Here is a 19,341-nt window from a genome sequence, read left to right as displayed (position 1 = left end):
ATGAGCAGAAGCTTTTAAAAAAAGGACCAAATGGTCTCAAGATGCTCCTAGTTTATACTTCCATATGTAAAAGCTTCTGTAATACAATTGCTATTAAAGGCAGTAACACTTAGATCAACATCGTGAAAGGAACTAGTCACCTTTTGCAGACTACATTGGTTTCAAACAGCTAGCAAGTAATGCTATAAGTGGTCTCTTTTGAGCAATATTTAAAAGCAATTGCAAATTTAAGCTCCATGAAACTGGTGTGGTATGACAAACAATACTGACTCAAACATCAACCCTCAAATAACCCTTTATTAGTTGGAGAATAGCAATTAATCTATTACTTTACCCATGATAACAGACAGGTGTTACTTTGGAATTCCATACCTGACCCTATAGCCATCCCTGTGATCATGATGCATCTTCCCATATCCAGGTTGGTAAACATCTCCACCTGGCATGTGCAAATCTTGTGCAAAGGGAAGGCCTTCCATGGCACCTTGTCGCATATCCAGTTGGGATGGACTAACAGCCTAGGAGTATAAAAGCTAGTTCAGTTTTAAAGTTCATGGCAAGCACTGAATGCCAAAAGCTGGAACACTCGACGATTTAAAAATGGAAGAGTTCAATATTTGACTGGTTACAATGACCAAAAGGTACATTTGTAAATTACAGACGCACAGTTCTAAAATTTGCAAACTTCAAAAAAAAAAATGCCAAGGTGGTCTCAACTCAAAATGCAAAATTTGAAAATCAATTATAGCATTTGATGGATGTAGAATCAATATTTGATCTTGAGAGAATTGGCAGCATAAATTTGATCTGATCAAAAAAGGGGTTTAAAAAGTTTGTAAACAGGATCGGATCGGAGTCACCTCCTAGCTAGTGAGGCTCAGTTGCCTGCTGTATTAATTTGACATTTGGTCTCCGAAACAAGATTAAAAATTCAAGAGCAAACCTAGAAATTCAAACATTCATCAGTATAGAATAAGTTTAAAAAAGGAATAGAGACCAAAACAGTCCAAGCAGCATCCTGGTAAGCCTTCTTTGTACCCTCTCCAAAGCCTCCATCTTTCCTAGAAGTAGGACACCCCAGAACAGGACACAATATTCCAAGCGTGGTCTCACCAGGGGCCTGTAGAGCTGTAGGAAAACCTCGCGGCTCTTAAACTCAAAGACCCCGACATTAAATGTTATGTTACCATTTTGAAGTGATCAGTTTCTTCAGAGGGAATAAAGCAAATTATTACCAAAATCAGATGGAATTCAAATTCCAAGTACCTGTGGAGCTGGAATAGGTGAAATGTTTTTGGGCAAAGGTAATCCTTGGAAGTGATCACGGAGGTGGGGAGCATTTGGAGCATAACCTGCAAAAGAAAAAGGAAAAAAGTTGGAAGGACAATATATACATACACACACATTTCTGACCTATTAGATTCACAACAAGAGAGAAAAAAAAAAGTAGTTAGGTCTCAAATGGCTACTAGTCTGAAAATATTTTCAATGGAGAGAAAAAAAAAAGGACCTTGATCAAAGATGAAATGAGAAATGACATTATTAGTCAGCCCTTCCAGTTTACTGTCATGCATCTTTTTTGGGCAATTTCATGTAATACTTCTAATGGAAGTTTCAATCAGCAAACTTCTGTAAAACAATTCAGTGGATTTGATCTCGCAAAAAGATTTATTAGCTGATGCAAAGTAAATTGAGGGTATCAAACAGCTGAATAAAGCTGATTGTTTCAAAGAAATATTTTAAGGCAAAAAAAAAAAGGGAAGGCATGTTGAATTTGAAGGACAAACTTTTAGAAAGTTCACGAAGCTGCTAGGTAACATCAATGCTGGTTTAAAAAAAACACATTTGAATAGAAGCTTATTGCAGCACAGGAATGAAAACAAATCCACTCAAAATTAAGCTATTGGTTTAAAGCCCCAACTGAAGTTAAGTTGTAAAATCAATGGTCCAAGGAAAACAAGTTATCCTAGTCAAATATCTAAAATTCCTTACCACCAGAAACTACAAAATGGTGGTTCAGCTGGAAGTGAATAATGCTTTCCTAATGCTACTTGTCAGTCAACAAATCTGACCCTCTATAGAGCTTTTTTTTTGCATGCTTGGCAGTGGGATGGTTGAATGAAGGAATACCTTTTGCATTAGTGGGTAGTTAAATATTGTCATATTGCCAGTCTAAGTGGAGCCAATACTTAAGACAAGATTTCCTTAAGTCAGGGTGAGAACCCCAGTTGGGGTTGCATGTTCAGAGACAGCAATGGCAGACATCAACTCCCCCTGCTCCCACCACTCTTGAAATGGTTGGCTCATGAAAAAGCACGAATGTGAGCTTCTGATGTTGTTTCAGGGAAGAAGCCAAATCCCACTATTAAATCAGGCAATAGCCAGGTTGAACTGAACAGCTTAGCTTGCTTACTTGAGGGGTCTTATTTTGATTGCTAAATGCAATAAAGTTGAAATTATTGTTTCAACACTAGAGACTTAAGTAGCTGAATTAAAAAAGCTAACTTGGTGGAGATTTATCCACACTGATACACAGAAATTAACAGTTGTTTTGCCACAGGTCCAAGCAATTAGTAGGTACTGTAACTGTCGAGTGAGGAAAGCCTCAAGTTCACTGTACAGCTAAGTATCGACTGCAATAGAAATCAACTTGCTGAATCTGACTTGGTTTAAAACCCTTCACTTTAGCAACACAAGCCCCACAAATCAACTTTGGCTATAGGTGTTATTTTCATATTTAAACATCCCTTACCTACTTTTAAACTTTAGGTAATTTTGGCTTCATTTAAATATTTCATAATTCTATTCAAATTCTCAATTGACTTTAATACTCGACTGTTACAGACAGTATTTATATTACTCTTGGAAATATTTAACAAGATATTGCAAAAAATCAGAATTTGGAGTGGAGGCTCTGCACTCACCAACTGGTGACTTGACCCTGAAGAATTCTGATGGGGATGGTTGCTGGAATGTTGGTATTGGAGAGGAATGGCCTCGCTGATTTAGTGACGTTGATGTCGAATGATTCTGGTTGCCAAGCAGGTCACCTAAAATATCTGGTGATGGAGGCCCCATTACATGGGGTGGTAGAATCTCCTGTATAAAAATTTCAAAATTTGATCCAAGCACATGAGCACAAAGCCTAACCAGAGGAAGAATGGGCCACAGACCATTTCCAACAGAAAGACAGATGACTTGCAGAACAAAGTGGAAGGTCATATTTGCTTCCTGATAAACACTATCTCAAGCTCATGTGAACTTAGGCAATGGTGAATGACTTCAGAACTGTGTAGTACAAATTCAGCACTGTAAGCAGTAATTAAAATGTGGAACAAGTTGAGATTCAAATACCAAGTTACTTACAAATGGAGAGCAACTGCTGATAAAACAAATTCAGAACTAGCAAGTGATACCAGTGGGGATTATTTGTAATTTAGAAGCTAGCCATATCCAAAACTGCATGATCCGAGGTCTACTCCCCTTTTGTCATACTTCAGCATTTAAAAAAGTAGTGGCTAAATTGTTTGGATGACATTCTAGTACTAAGCTATTTTATTTCCCTATTACTTTCACACTTAACTGAAAATACCTTTATTACAATTAACAACTTGCTGATCAGATAGAAAAGGTGTTGCTCATTGACTTCAACACAAGTGGAACATGCAAGAGGTAAAGCACAACACCTTCCAGTTCAGTTGCCTGGGTTTTAAGTATAAACAAATTTGGATTGAATGCCTGCTGGATGCAAGGATCACATGGTAAACCTGGGACAAACTGCTTCACAACACATCTAAAATGCATGGTAGCCAAAAAGAGAACAAAGACTGATGATCCAAAATTACAGAACAAAGCTGTAAAAGCTCAATCAAATATTCCTATATTTGTGCACTATGTTGAACATAAAAAATTTAAGTCACCTCTAATTGAGTGCCTTTAAAGTTGTGCATTGATCTCAGCTGTATATGATATAGCTGACAGTATATATCTCAAGTAAAATTGCTGCACTTCTCCCACTGCCTTGGTGAGAAATAGCCTAGCAAAAAATCAGCAAGAACTAAAAGTCAGAGCTGCACCAGAATGTAAACTTCTCCCACAAAAGCTGCAAGATGACTTTGCTTGCGTATCACACTTTAGACAAAAAAAGTGCAAGAACTAGAAGGCATTGGAAACATGCCCCATAAACAGTCAAATGTGCATATATACTCCACAACAACTTAAAACGGAGGAAGAGGCAGTAGGGAAATGGTGGGACTGGTCAATGTACTTGCAGGGAGCTGACACGGCCTCACTAAACTGAATGGCCCCATCACCATGGGTAATTTCAACCAAGCTACCCCCAATGCTAAACCAGAAATTTCTCAAAGAGTATTCAGATAAAACATAGGATAGTGGTCAAGCAGTCCTGCTGCAGACAGACAAAGCCAAAATGTGTAACTAAAGATTCAAAAATCTAATTAGATTAATTTTTAAAAAAGGATAAGTACATGAATTGAAAAAGATTTGGAGGGATACTGGCCAGAAGCAGGCAGGTGGGACTAGTTTAGTTTGACATTATGTTCATCATGGACTAGTTGGACTGAGGATCTGTTTTCATGCTGTATGATTACGACATTTCATGGTAGGCTGTCATTCAAGTGTTGGTACCAAGCCAGAGAAGTGCTACAGGGCCTACAATGGTTGACCAGGTGAAAAGATAGTAGGGATAGTGGGATGTTAATATGGCTTACAATGGAAACTGTTTACTAAGCCAGCTAAGATGTAAAAACAGATCAAAAAGATATGGAGTTGAGCACTTCAGCAAGATGAAGTTTTTCTACACAACAGCCTGACAAGGTATGGTAAAGCAGAAAGAACGAGGGTGAAGGACCAGGATAAGAGGTATAAGGAAACCTGAGCCAGTGAAGAAATGAGATTCGGCCTGGAAAGCAGACTAAAACAAGCAGCAAGGACTGTATCAAAATGCCCACCCCAGAGTCAAACAAGTTGTGCTGAGGGTTGCTGAAACAAATGCCATGAGCAAGTCAAAGCAAATTAGTACTGAAGTGCAAAATTAAAAAAAAAGTGGCACTATTGTCAATTAACCTCAGCTACAACCAGATTGTCAACATCTGCACTTCAAATACCAATTTTGGGTCCTTCAATACATGCTACATGAAGTTATGGTATCCAGACTGCTAAATTTAAAAATATATATGGAATTAGGTCAAAGTGACAAGTTAGCAATGAAATCCACTGGAGGTCTGTGAACTGCAGAAAGAACACCCGCATGTACAAGGTGAGAAGCTTAACAGTTGCTCTCGAGTTTGTAACTACACTGTCATTTCAAAAAGACACTATTTTGAACTACATGCTCAAAAACAACTTCAATAAATAAACTCTCATCTAGGCCAAAGGGAGAACTTTGTGGAAGTCTCCACATTACATGGTCAATCAAGCTTGCAATTCAACTAAGTTTTGAAGCCTTTTGTGCACAAGTTGACGCGACCAGACATAATAGCTGCTCAAATATTGAATAACCAAAGGCTGCAAATAAAGAAAATCAAGTCTTTCGTATGCTTTACTAGAGGATGCCAGAGTGTTGAATAAAGCTAACTGATGGCCCAAAACGATTGAGGCTGCATGTTCACAAAATCTCAACCATGAGACTCTGCTCAATTCTTGTAATGACTATTACCTATTATGCCCATCACTATGATGAAATGGTCAAGCCACGACATTAAAAATAAAAAGTCAAAATGAAAATTTGCAGTCAACCATCTACTTACAGGAGGTTTTGGTTGTGAAGGCAGAGTTCCACTTGCCTTCATAGTGTTAACCAATTTATTGAAAGCAGTCATGTCCATATCTCTTTGAGCTGGCTTGGAACCTGAAGAGGAGGTCAAAGTCTGTTCCAGATGTTCAACCATAAATGGAGTGGCAAGTTTCCTTTCTGGTTCCACTTTGAGACCCTTCAGACCTGCCTCCACTTCTTCCACAGACAACACCACTCCAGTCTGTGCTGTAAAGCAGATGACAGTTTCAGAAAACTGATTGTTTAAAGCACTGACAAAATCAATGCTTGGGGAGTTAGAAATAGAGATACAAGTGATACAAGGAACCATGCATTTTCAAATTTAAAATGTGCAAACTGACATGTTCATGTATTTCACATGGTATTAGTCCAAGCTGCAACTTTCACAATAGACAACTGATATTTACATCACAAGTTCAGATACAGAAGCTTTTGACTGAGTCAAACAGTTAAGTGAACATTTGCTTTGTCATGCTAACAACTGGAAGTTTGGAATTCAAGATTCACAGAAAGCAGCCCCACATTTCATAAAAAGATTTGAAAAGCACAGGTTCAGCATGATCACATAACCACTGAAGTGCTGTCTTGGCAAAAAAAAAATCAGCCAAATTAAGACTCAGGATTTTAAAAAAAAGTCTTTTAGGATGCCATGAAGAAATCCAACAAGCCAGCTTAGAAAGTATGTTTTGGAAGATGTGGTTGGAAACACATTCAAAACAACAGAAAAGAAACTGGATCATTTCAGACTTTAAAGTGATGTTCTGACTCAAAGATAAAAATAGATACATACAACTCTCCTTCAGCTTCTCCTTATTGGCAGAGAGATTGGACAGCAGTGGTTTCACATCCACATTCGCTTTTCGTAGAATCTCTAGAATATCAACCTTTTTATTAACATCCTTGTTATCTTCTCTTGATTGAATAGGAGCAAAGTAGTTACCAAGTTGTGAAACAGGTGTTGGGATCCTCTGTTCCAGACCTGTCCAAAGCAAAAATAAAGCTTAAGGTTCTTTGCAATGATAAAAGGTTCAGCTATCAAGACCTAGTCAGAATGCAAACAATGTGACAAATTACATTTTGGATATGTATGCAATCAGCCATGAAGCTAATTAGAAATTCAAGGATCAATGATTGCAAATGCTGGTGACAATGCTGCTAGTGTGGGTCAAGGGAGAGGGCAGGACTGAAGGCAGATCTACGAAGCTCTTCTCTTCCATTTTATGTAGTTGCAAGCAATAGTTTATGTAAGCAAAATGCCATTTTCTTGGGTGCAGCCAGGTACATAAGCCTCCAATGTACTTAATCCACTCAGTTTTAACCTACACATTGGTGACCAAAGTCAGTCATGCCTATGCCAATTATATCACATCAACACTGCAGGACTAGAGGTTCTATAACTTTAGTGCCAATTACCTAGTCATGGGAAGCAACATTTCAGAAATACCTAACTGGATGGAAAGTCCTGGTTAAAAAGTTATGTAAATTGATGTTCATTTAAACCAAAATTTTTTGATTGAGCCTTGAACAAGCTTCACTGTGTTGTGGAAGAGCATGTGAAACAGCAACAAGCCTCTTGAAATAAATTTCTTTTCACTAATCTAAATGGGAGGCCTCATTTTTAAATTGTTTCACCTGTTAAGGTGGTGGGTAGTAGTGGTGGTGGAGGGATAGGGAGTCTCGGCATTCAACTTGCCTCGCCCCCTTGGGATCTGTTTCAGGAAGATCATTTCATTCCAATACTCCTTACAATTGGAGAGACTATACTTGCAAATTCCATTTTCATGCAATAAGGGCTGAATGCTAACTTGAATTTATCCTGGACTTTATTTCCTAACCAGCTTCACATCAGAAACTTCAGCTCCAACACAACCTGTCTTTTCAAAGTCATGATGAACAAGAGTTGATGCCCCAGCACTGATATCTGGCATTGAGTGGTTGGATTTGGTCAACATTGTTTATCCAAAATCTATTTTCTATTAATTATCCAAACTATGCAATTATTACTCTGGCACTGAACCTTGATCTTTTAGTACAAGGAAATTACTGCACTTTATTAAAGACATTTTGGAAATTCCCAGAGACCATCTCTATTGGTTCCACTTTATATACAGCTCTAATAAAGCTGTGGAATCATTTCCCTCAAACAAAGGCCAATGACTCAATTATATTTTCTGAAGGTCCTTTTATATCTCCTTGAGAAAATTCACCATTTCCTTTAAACTCACATTTAGGCTAACTGACTGAGTTTCTTATGTGAACAGAATTGGTATTTGGAACCTTACCAGAATCTGGAGACTATGGAAGATAACCAATTTATCCATTATCAATGCAGCCACTTTTCAACCAGAATCTACACCCTTTTAATGGATATGCCAGTCTCCAGGTGTTGGTTTTTACCCCCCATTACATTTGACTCAATTCCTCTTTACTTGACTGTACATTAGAGATTTTCAACTCCAGCCCTCAAAATGAGAATAAAGCTCAAGTACAGGACGGAGTGCAAAATTTACCTGAAGGTCATTGGCATTGTCTGCTCCAAGGACAGAAACCAAGCTGTTTAAGTGGCATTTGATAGAGCTTGTTCTTTTATTTGTATAGAATAGCAATGCCAACATTAGTTGCACCATCCTTAGTAGGCAGAGGATAGTGCTCATTACTGCTGCTGCTACTTTCTTGAACTGTAGTCCTTGCGTCGGAATGAAGTCCAGGATTTGACTCAACGATACTGAAGGAACTGATAATTTCAAGTCAGAATTCTCAGACTTAGCAGGGACACTTGCAGGCTGTGCTGCCATGTATTTGCTGCCCTCGTCTTTCTTGATGAAGTTCATTGGCTTGGTAGGTGGTGAAGAACTGGCAAGCTGTGGTACTGCACTTGATAGTGATACATTAGCCCACTGTGCACTGGTAGATTGACATAACATCTAAAAAGGTGATGGATGGGCACAAATCAAGCAGATTGCTTTTTCCAGGATGGTCACGGTTATTATTAATGTTGCATACATCAAGCAAGTGCAGAACATTTCATCACATATCAGACTTGTGCCTTACAGATAAAGGGCAGGTTTTGGGGACACATCTGGAGTTATTCAGCACCCATCCTGCTCTTGCTGCCACAGTATTTATGATGGGTGCAAGACCATTTTTTTGGGGGGGGGAGAGAAGAGAAGAGAAATTCAGTGATGGTAATGGCATTAAAACATCATAAGATAGAGTGTTTAAGTTCTCTTGGTGGTAGTTGCCTGGCATGTGTAGTCTGAAAATCACTTGCCAATCATCATCAGCCCAAGCCTGGATGCAGCCAAATCCTGCCAATATGGTGAAAGACTGATTCAGTATCTGATTTGTCAGAAATGGTATTGAATACTGAGCAATTGTCAGTAGATATCCCAACTTCCTGATCCTATGACGGAGGGAAGGTTGATGAAGCAGTTCAAGATGTTCAGGTCTACTCTACAAAAATGTTTGGAGCAGGAGATAACTGACTAACAACCAAAATCCTTTTGATTCAGGTCCACTGTTGTACAATGTAATTGATTTACAGAACAGAGTTTTTAAGGGATCCAATGAACCAGAAGATTTAAGAGATTTTTGATTTGCAGAAAGTAAAAATTCACAACACAAATTTCATTAAGTAAAGGAATTGAAGTGAGGAATTAAGGCTCATGTTCTAATCAGGCTGCAGTGGGCAGATTCAACATTTCAATTGCTCAAGGGCATGGTCCGTAACATACAGACCTACATGTGGTTCCAGACAAGGAACAAGCACAAAGTAGGGGAATGCCATTTGGCCACTCACGCTTGCTCAGCTATTCAATAAGATCATGGTTGACCTGCACCAGGTGTGAAGTCCTTTCATAACAGCACAGAATAGCCCCCCAACTCACTCAGTTCTTCCATAATGCAATGGCTGCATTCTTGTACAACTCCGTATTTTATAGAAAAATCAGTTTATAAACAGCTCTTAAACTGTTGGCACTATAAATCAGATTACAGTCAACGCATTTTAAAGGTTGCTTGTAGAAATAGCATCCACAATTTGTCAATTGCATGACAGCAACACAATGACCTGTATTTCAAAACATTTCTAAAGTTTTGTAACCTAGCCTCCACAACTCCTGGGTTGAGAAGTCCAGAAATTCAGTATCCTCTGGAGGAAATATTCTGCTGTGATTTTTTTTTAAAAAAAAAGATGGTCCCCTTATTTGGTAAGCACTTAGATTTCAAAATTCATTCCCATTCATGGAAACATCTCAATGGTTACCACATCAAGCTCCTTCAAGTCAGATCCATCTGATTCTGTGCCAATCACACCCAGTAAAGTTCTGTCCCCAACTATTGAGGAGATCCTTTCTCAAGAGCAATTTAGGGAGATTCAGCAATATGAATGGTTATTCAATATTTCTACCTATTTCTCAGAACCTAGAATGGCAGCCATCAGGTCCAAAGATTAGATAACTACTCAATTAGTATTTACTCACGACCGTAGAAATTCTCTTCAAATTCCTTAGCCTTGCTAGACCCTTTCATTCACGATAATGCAAAGATACAGCCCCTTAAAGTTTACCACTCATCTTTCTAGACACCATATTGCTTCCTGGAGATCAAATTCTTCTACTTACTGCTATTTCATAACCAATTTCAGTTCACCTTTACAACTGGACATTGGATTATTGGATCAAGTATCTACAGCTTGCCTCTAACGAGTATGGTTTGAACCACAATGCTTCAAGGAGGAAGCTCACAACCCTTCAAGGGCAGCTGGGGATGGCAAATGGAGGATGCAAGGACTGACTGCAGAACTTTTGGACAAGTCTAATTTTGTTTGTACAAAACTGACATTAAACTGAAATATACTGATTAAATTGTACAGTGGCCAGTCTTAGACAGCATTTTCAAGTGAAATAGCTTTAAATTCAGCTGAAACTGGATTCTCATTTGGGCTTTTATCCAGACAGCATACAAAACTAGCCAACTTAGTGAGACATTAGTGTCAGAGTTAAGTGATTCAGGGAGTGAAGTAAAATATTCTAAACCATTTAAACCTTGGAGGAATAAATTCATCCTCTACAGGAGAAGGAGCTGGTTAATTAGAAACTAAAATAAGTTATTTCATATTCCTGCAAATCAAAAAACTGCACAGCCAGTTAGCAAGGGTAACAAAACATTATCTTTATGTAAAGTTGAATACAATTAGTTATTTAAAACCCATAAATGACAGGAAATGTCACAAGCAATGACCAAGTGGAAAGTTCCAAGTTGGTTCAGAACCACCATCTTGAGCAAGTATTTGAAATTCAAAAACAATCTCAGTTCGGACTTCATCTGGATTGGAAACTGAATGAAGTTGGTTTAGGGGATCCAGTGGGCAGGAGCCTCAGCACATGCTGGACAAACGTTTTTAGCTTATCTGGACGAGTACCAAGGCTGCAGGGCAGCCAAACTAACTGACCAGGACACAGAACACCACATGAGAGAGGAGCATATTCATGAATTCATGGTAAGGGACAGTAGGAAGGAGAATGACACTGTATTAATGACTTATTTGCAGAGAACAAAAGAAAGATGAACATTATGAATTTAAGAGCCAACCAAAAGACAAAAGTCAAATAATAAAACTAAGGTTCTGTTCCTAAGCAGATGTGGCTTTCAAAACAAGTGCGCAAATAGCAAAAAAAAAAGTGGTTAAGTACAATCTAATAGCCAATAGAGACCGATTGCAGGAAGACATTAGGACATGGATTTAAGAGTTACAGGAAGCTTAGAAATCACAAGTTAGGAGAAAGGTGGGAAGAGAATGGATGACCCAAGTTTAGGAAACCACGATGGAGGAAACAGTCAGAATGACAAAGGTGAGAAATCATGTGTGGGATTAGTGCACAGGACCCCCTAACACTAACTGAGTGGGGCATTAAAAAAAAAGCTTGTCAGAAAGGCAAGGTGATAATAGTGGTTGACTTTCAGTTACATATGGAATAGAAGTTACTTCAAAAAAGTAGCCTCTGTGCTGCAAGAGAGTGAACATTTCTTTTAGAAGGTCAGACCAAATAATAGCAGACGAACTGAATGAGTAATGTTTTGCATTGGTGTTTACTGTAGAGGATACAAGTTACATCCCAGGAGTAACTATAATTCAGAAAATGGGAAGACTCCATATTTTACTCATACCACTTTAGACTGAATTGTTGGACCTGCAAACCATTTATTGTTTGGGTCATGATGGATTTCATCTTAGGATCCTAAAAAGCTGCGCTAGTTGATGTATTAGTTTTAAATTTTTCCAAGCACACTCTGACAAAGGAGTTGAAGAAACAAGCTAACCCACGTTTGTCTACATTAAAAATAGTCTTACCAGCAAGTCTTTCAAGTTCTTCATGTGGGGTGGATCGTAAACTACTGGATCGGCTACCTGGTCGACTCAAGTTACTCGAGAACCACTGGCTGAAACGGCTGGATGATACTGATCCTTCACCCAGCACCTCTTCTATCATCTAAAATTTGAAAAATTTAATATATTACACCACAATCAAACCAAATTCAAGAAGCAAACTACAGAGAAGAGCTTTGAACTTACGTCACACAGCGACTTGGCACTAAATTTGGAAGATGAGTTTGAACTCCATTTCCCAACACGATAGATGGGGTAGCTGACTGCATCTCCACATCGCTGGCTGGCTGCTCAATTAGTGCAACAGACATCACCCCCTCCCAAAAAAATCATAACACCATTTCAGTTTCAATAAACATCTATTCATAGTTAGTGATGGGCATAACAAATAGACATTCAATTGAGCTTTGGTTGGCATCCTTAAGTGATGAATTTAGTATTCAAGGGTGCAAGCACATTAAATCATTAGACTTGTAACTATTCAGAATTAGTGTTTCCAGATCAGGAGTGTGGTCTTGCTTTCCTTAGATCCAGCAAGACATACTGGACACAAATATTGGATAAGAAATAATATCACAACTGAATCAAGTCTGCAGCACTATCCAATGCAGTCAGCTCATCCCTGCCTCAACTCCACTTCCTTGCCCATTTACCACATACTCCGAGCACTGAAAACTCATTTCAGGCTTAAAGTCATATTTAAATGACTAAGGAGCTAAAATTCTAAAAGATTACCAACCATTAGCAAAGTAATTTTAATTCTCAATGAATTGGCCATTTGAACTGAAAAGGTTGTGCACCATAGTTCTAAACTTTCTAGTTTCTGTTTACATTAAGCCTCTTCAGAAAATTAAATGTTTCATGAGGTGACTATTATCCCAGAGAACCTGCATGAAAAGTTTATTCAGCCTACCATTATAGGACAACTCTTTAAAATTACTAAAAATGTACATCCTTAAACAGGAGGCCAAACTATACAGGACTAGTTTGTGATCTCAAACTTGAATTATTGGTTAAAACTACCCTACATTCATGTTCCAAACCCCTTTGAGGAAATAGGCCAACAATGTCAGATGTACTTTACCCAAGTACAATTTCAACAACTTTTCTTTGTGACATCTGAACCTTAAGTCTATTTATGAAATGCACATGAACAAATCCGATTTGTTATAGTACAGGGGGCCATTTGACCCATTGTGTCAAAACATTCACGAAGATTCCTTGAAACAGGTTTTTGTTTGGTGAAATTTGAAGATATTTTGAATTAATATGCACCTCATTTCCTGAATCTTTCCATGTAAAGATGGACCCTAAAAGCTATATTGATGATTTAGTGATGCCAAGGTTGAGAACTTTGGACAGTTGAAGGGTCAATACCTCCAGGTTCATTTTGAATGCCCCGACATTTGGGTTTCAACTTTCATAACATGTACAGTTGTTTTACTACTTTAGAAATATTCAAGTTAGGAGAACAGTACTTTAACAGAAAGCACTTGCTGCAGTGGTGAAAGCTCCCCATACTGAACCAACAAACCTAAAAAAGTAGTCTGGGCCACAGCCAGTTCCAGAAAAGATCTTGAAAGCTGTTGGGCTGTTTTGAATCCGAGTTGGTTTAGTTTAGTTCAGGGAAGAACCCAGTCTCTACCTAATCTGGTCAATAAAATCAATCCCACAAGGATGTTGTGGAACTCGAAAGAGTTCAGAAAATATTTACAAGAATGTTGCCAGAGTTGGAGGATTTGAGCTATAGGGAGAGGGTGAATACACTGGGGCTGTTTTCCCTGGAGTGTCAGGATAAGGGGTGACTTTAGGAGGTCTATAAAATCACGAGGGACATGGATAGGATAAATAGATTTTTTAAAAAGTCTTTTCCGTGGGGTGGGGAGTCCAGAACTAGAGGGCATAGATTTAGGGTGAGAGGGGAAGATTTAAAAAAGGGATTGAAGAGGTGAAGATTTAAAAAAAAAATCAAAAAGTGGCAACTTTTTCATGCAGAGGGTGGTATGTGTATGGAATGAGCTGCCAGATGAAGAGGTGGCTGGTACAAATGCAACATTTAAAAAGAAAGGCACCTAGATAGGTATATATGAATAGGAAGGGTTGAGGGATAAAACAAGTGGTACTAGATTAGGTTAGGATATCCAGTTGGCATGGACATGTTGGACTGAAGGGTCTGTTTCCGTGCTATAGATCTGTGACTGATTAAAAAGCTCAAACAGTGAATTATCTGATGCTTTTGCAGCAATTTAGAACCCTTAGTCAAGTTTGTCCACAATGACAGTTACCAGAGGGATGGATGGGAAGTTTATACAGAACACAAAATTTAATCTAGTGCTTAAAACCAGCTCAAGTCACTGAAATTAATACACCTTTAAAACAATGCAAACTTTGGTTTGCCAATATGTTGCTTACCAACAAATGCACAATTTCTACATTGAATAAAACAATTGGGTTACTACTTCGATTACTCAAGTAGGCCAACCCTCAACTAGGGACATTCATTCAAAAGAGGACAAACATGGGTGACTAAATCAAGGAGTTTTCATTACATCTCAGACATGTCAACAGTTAAGTTCACCCAACCCAACCACATGTTCACATACATATTTGGATTTTCCTTTCTAAATCACATGCTCAGTAGTCAGCCACTTCTTGAGGTTGAGCACCAATATCCACAAGCTGTGTTGTTCCAACCACTATTGTCCATGTTCCATTTGTGACCCTTGAAGTTCATTTCTAATACTCCAGGAAAAAGTAGGCTTAGCAAGTTTACGAAGATGCGTAGCTCAGGTTGAGGTTCTGGATGTAGGTTTGCTCGCTGAGCTGGAAGGTTCATTTCCAGACATTAACACCATACTTGCTAACACCTTCAGTGGGCCTCCAAAGCCTTCACTCGGAGGCCCACTGATGTCACTCGAAGGGTGACGAAACATCTGGAAATGAACCTTACAGCTCCGCGAGCAAACCTACATCCAAAAAGCAAGCTAACTTGATATTTGGTTTGATGTTCCTAATCCTCTACAACCTCCATCACCTGCACACAATTCTACTCCTAACTAGCCCTAAACTTTCAGCACGTTCTGGTGCTTCATCTTAGTTCTCTTTGCTATTTCCATTACCCCAGATCACCACCAAGAAGAAACTGGTTGACTGAAGTGGGGAAATTAGCCCCAAGGAGCTGGCTGAAAAACCTTCCAAGCTGTCCTCACTACAGCTAATTTAGACCAATCTAAACCAGGTTTCTTTGTAACATCAATTTGACTGGCAAGATTTTACAAGACCGATTTCTTGCAGGGTGAGCAGTCCTTCGCATCAGGCAATACAAATAATTCTTATCCTTGCCATGGAAATAAATCCTGGCTCATGCTCAGGATCACATTCAGCCATGGATATTTCACTCCAATGACATCCTACAGCTATATTTTACAAAAAACCAAGCCATTCCTTGGGCTCTCAACAAACAGTGCCCTGACCTCAGGAATCAACTTTAAAGTTTTCACCCTTTTAAATTGTGGATATGTTCCTCCCCTCCTAAAAATATTGTCATGCCATATTCAAAAGATATGGCAGTACCATAGTATAAGCAACCCAAGAAAGACAGCCAGTATTACTTGCTCATTCCATTTACTATAAGGAACTTATAAATAAAGGCAGAGCCATTGTTAATTCAGGACACAGCTTGCTTACATATTTAAAAACATCCAATCAACCTTACAAAAACAAGTAGAGAAGCCAAGTTCAGGGGTCAAGCCAAGAAAGAATCTTATACCACTCCTCAGCTGGAGCAGTATCAACTGCAGCTACATAGTCTGTGACCCAACCTTCAACCCCCTTCCAATTCCAAGCCTCATTGGAACCCAAACATGTTAAATGGAACAGGCACTCCATTAGTTACCATACATCAGCAAAGAAATATAAAGTGGACTGTTAATCATAAATGCACCAAGCCTATAAAAACTTGTGCACCAAAAACCAGATTACTTTGAGTGCATGATGGACAGCTATTGAAAGATCTGCTTTATGCAAATCATTGCTGCTTCATGCAAATCATTGCTGCTTCTATTGTAAAGTACAGGAAACAAGAGATTAAATTGCCAAAATACTCAAGAAAAATTAATATACAAAATCAAACCAGCTAGAATAGCACTTCATATATTTCTTTGCACTTCACATTGGACAGCACCACTTTTAAAAGTCAATATTTCATGCTGTGAATACCCACACCTTACATGCAGTGTACTGTTGCTGACCAACACACTCACCTTGTTAAAAAGTACATTGTAATTGGTTGTCTTCAAAAAACCAAAAACCTTTTAAACAAGCCCAATTGACATTTGTAAACTAAAATGATTATAGCTTAATGCTACAAAGGAGAGGAGTGGTTCTTGCAGTGAATTGGTTACTACCTGCCCAGAACACCAAAAACAGTAATCCAAAAATTATGCAATGATAAATAAATCCTCCCAATGAAGACTGGGCCATCAATGGAGAAACAGAAAAACAGCACTGTGCGCTGATAAATGGGAAAGGTTGGCATGGTTGATATGAAGCAAGCCTCAACTGCAGCTTGTTAGTTACATGCTCTTCTCCATTGCAACTTTGCATCATCTCCACACCCACTAATGGAATGAAGTCCATAAGCAACATTCCAATAGGGAGTGAAGTGGAAGGAAATGTGAATTCAAATACCAGACAGCAGCACTTGCTAAGATTTGGAGATGGCAACATACAGGATGGTATTACAAATGTGACCAGTATTACCCAGGGTCTGCTTCTGCAGTGAACCATTGTCTAAACAATGGTTAGCTTCTGGGGATCGAAATATCATTGCACCTCTTTCCCTTACCACCACACCCAAAATCACCAGAAGTGTCTTCTCACCAAAGCCAGTCCAGGTACACTCTTTTCCATATTAAAAAATTCATTGAAGTCAAAATCCCCTGGTGTTTGCTCTGGTAGAACTGCTTCCTGAGGAACTTCTTGGTCAGCTTCTGTTGCAGGAACTGTAGAGGTTGTATCTGTCTCTTGACCATCACCATTGCATTCTGTGCCTACAATGATCAGATTATACTTAATTGTCAATTCATTCAGCAGAATCAGTTATTCAGGATTTATTATATGATGTGATACACATCCCCTAATTACAAGCAAATTTAACTCCAGAAAGTGTACTTCATCCTTGCATCCAGTCTTGAAAATGGCCAGATTCCACCTCAGCAACTAACCCTGGGAAGAAGTTCTGTAGCCTCAGAACTGAAGCCATCTCTTCTACCCAGGTATAAACATGATCAATTTAGTTGTTTATAGGCCCCCCAACCTAGTCCCTTCTTTTTAAATAAAGTCCACTTCCATCTAGTTTCTCAGATACTTTTTCATTTCAATAAAAGGTGGAAATTGAACTGCTTGCATTACAAATCAACTCTCACCACTTTTTCCAAGTTTCAGAAAGGCAGGTTAGCTCTACTGAATATTCATTTCTATCAAAAGAAAATTCCATAATTAAACTAAAAAAAAACAAACAAAACCCTACCTTCTTTAAGAGTATCTGATCGTTTCCTCCATCGCTTTGGCCGTCTTGGATCCTCCAATAGTACTTTATCATCAAAGCCAGTCAGTTCAATTGTTTCTGACTGACTAGTGGGACCAGCAGAGAACCATTCTGGCTCCTCTTCGGTGTATGAATCACATCGCCTTCGTTCACCAAAAATACGTTTGCCATCACCATACTCCCTCTGCAAAAATAAAAAAAAGGGAACATGTTCCCTGGATTTAAAATTGTGTTTTTGGAGGAATAAGAGCAACAATGCTCAGAGTATTTAGAAACATCACAGCAAATCAGTATTTTAATTCCATGCTCTCATTTGTCATTGGGGAACCAAAGTTCAATGGGCTACCATCCTTTAAAACAAATGGAGGGAATTTAAATGAAATAATACAAGCTTTAATTTAACTGGCACCTAAAAAGAACCAGCACTTCAAACTGGCAAAAAAAATTATATACCTGAAATACCAGAAGTTTACTATATGATCATGATCTCCACAAGATCAAGTACTCAGGGAAGGATGTGATAAGGCTCTCCACCACTAAGTTCTAAGACAAGTTAGATTATGATTTATGCTGCAAACAAAGTATAAGTGATGTTTATACACCATACATTAAGTTTCTATTAATGTATTTTTAGATGGATTATAAAATGAACCTCTCTGGAATATTTGGTCAACCACACACTTGGTCACAAGTGCTGGTTAATAAAAAGTTTGCTGTGCAAAGTTCCAAATGGAGGACACTAGACTGATTAGTCAATAAGCGAAAGGTATTTTGCTGGATTAAGTGGCAATGTAGAGTGCAAAACTATTCAGCTTTCAGTTGTGTCAATTCATGAGCAGCATCAGAAAAGTGAAAGCCCTTGAGTGGTTAGCTTTCAGTTCACAACATGTCCAAAGCTACTTTGAGGCTGCTACATGATGCTAACAGTGTAGTTTCTGAAAAATGACTTTTGTCTCAATGTTGGCAACAATTGTACAATTAGTAGCTTCCATGTGATTTTAGGACTTTGACTAGCCAGTTGGTTACCATTCTAACAACATGTCCTCAGACATCCTTTTTGACAAAGGCAGTAGTCTCACTTAAATACATCCATTGTGTCACACCCAAGTTCCTGCTTTAGTACTACCCAGATGGGAGAAAGAAAATCAGTTAAGTGAATTTAGACTTTTTACTCAAACTACATTTTCAGCCAATGGCTACTATTGACTTGTTACACAAGATTACACAAAAGGTCAAGTGAAATGTGTGATCAAATCTAACCCGAAAGCGTTTCTCCTTGTAATCTCTCCCCTCGCGCACATCTCTGTCACGCAACTCTTTCTCTCTGCCATCTCGATCAAAAGTTCTTGATGCAATTATCCGTCCACTGCCAATTCTCCGCTGGGCCCCCAATCCACGAGAATTCTCATTTTCTTTATTTTCCAGTGGGCTTCCAGATCTCCGGGAGTTTGACGTGCTAATCACATGACAGCCTCCGCCAAAACTCCGGCGCTGTGGACTGAGCACAACATCAATGTCTTCTTCTTTGATTCGCTCACGTGGATCTAGACAGAAATAAAATGATTGTAAGTTATACATCAAGGATCCAGGACTCAAAGAACATGCTGCTGA

At 38.7% G+C, this 19,341-nt stretch overlaps 1 protein-coding gene across 5 annotated transcripts in view; it reads right to left on the bottom strand.

The window, feature by feature from the left end:
- Nucleotides 1–19,341, bottom strand: part of eif4enif1 (eukaryotic translation initiation factor 4E nuclear import factor 1) — a 54,830-nt gene that overhangs the window by 11,345 nt on the left and 24,144 nt on the right. For 4 of the 5 annotated variants that reach the window (XM_043716125.1, XM_043716121.1, XM_043716124.1 and 1 more), the window contains exons 5-13: nucleotides 18,991–19,274; nucleotides 17,713–17,914; nucleotides 17,064–17,233; nucleotides 12,147–12,285; nucleotides 6,585–6,773; nucleotides 5,769–6,001; nucleotides 2,925–3,099; nucleotides 1,267–1,352; nucleotides 373–518 (exon numbers count right to left, since the gene is read on the bottom strand). In XM_043716125.1, coding sequence (XP_043572060.1) covers nucleotides 373–518; nucleotides 1,267–1,352; nucleotides 2,925–3,099; nucleotides 5,769–6,001; nucleotides 6,585–6,773; nucleotides 12,147–12,285; nucleotides 17,064–17,233; nucleotides 17,713–17,914; nucleotides 18,991–19,274 — 1,624 coding nt within the window. The remainder of the gene's footprint in view (nucleotides 1–372; nucleotides 519–1,266; nucleotides 1,353–2,924; nucleotides 3,100–5,768; nucleotides 6,002–6,584; nucleotides 6,774–12,146; nucleotides 12,286–17,063; nucleotides 17,234–17,712; nucleotides 17,915–18,990; nucleotides 19,275–19,341) is intronic. The other variant, XM_043716126.1, reaches the window with a different exon arrangement.

Source organism: Chiloscyllium plagiosum, chromosome 25 (assembly GCF_004010195.1).
Source record: "Chiloscyllium plagiosum isolate BGI_BamShark_2017 chromosome 25, ASM401019v2, whole genome shotgun sequence".
NCBI lineage: Eukaryota > Metazoa > Chordata > Chondrichthyes > Orectolobiformes > Hemiscylliidae > Chiloscyllium > Chiloscyllium plagiosum.
The sequence above is the reverse complement of the archived record's forward strand: the minus strand, read 5'-3'. Positions and strand labels throughout refer to the sequence as shown.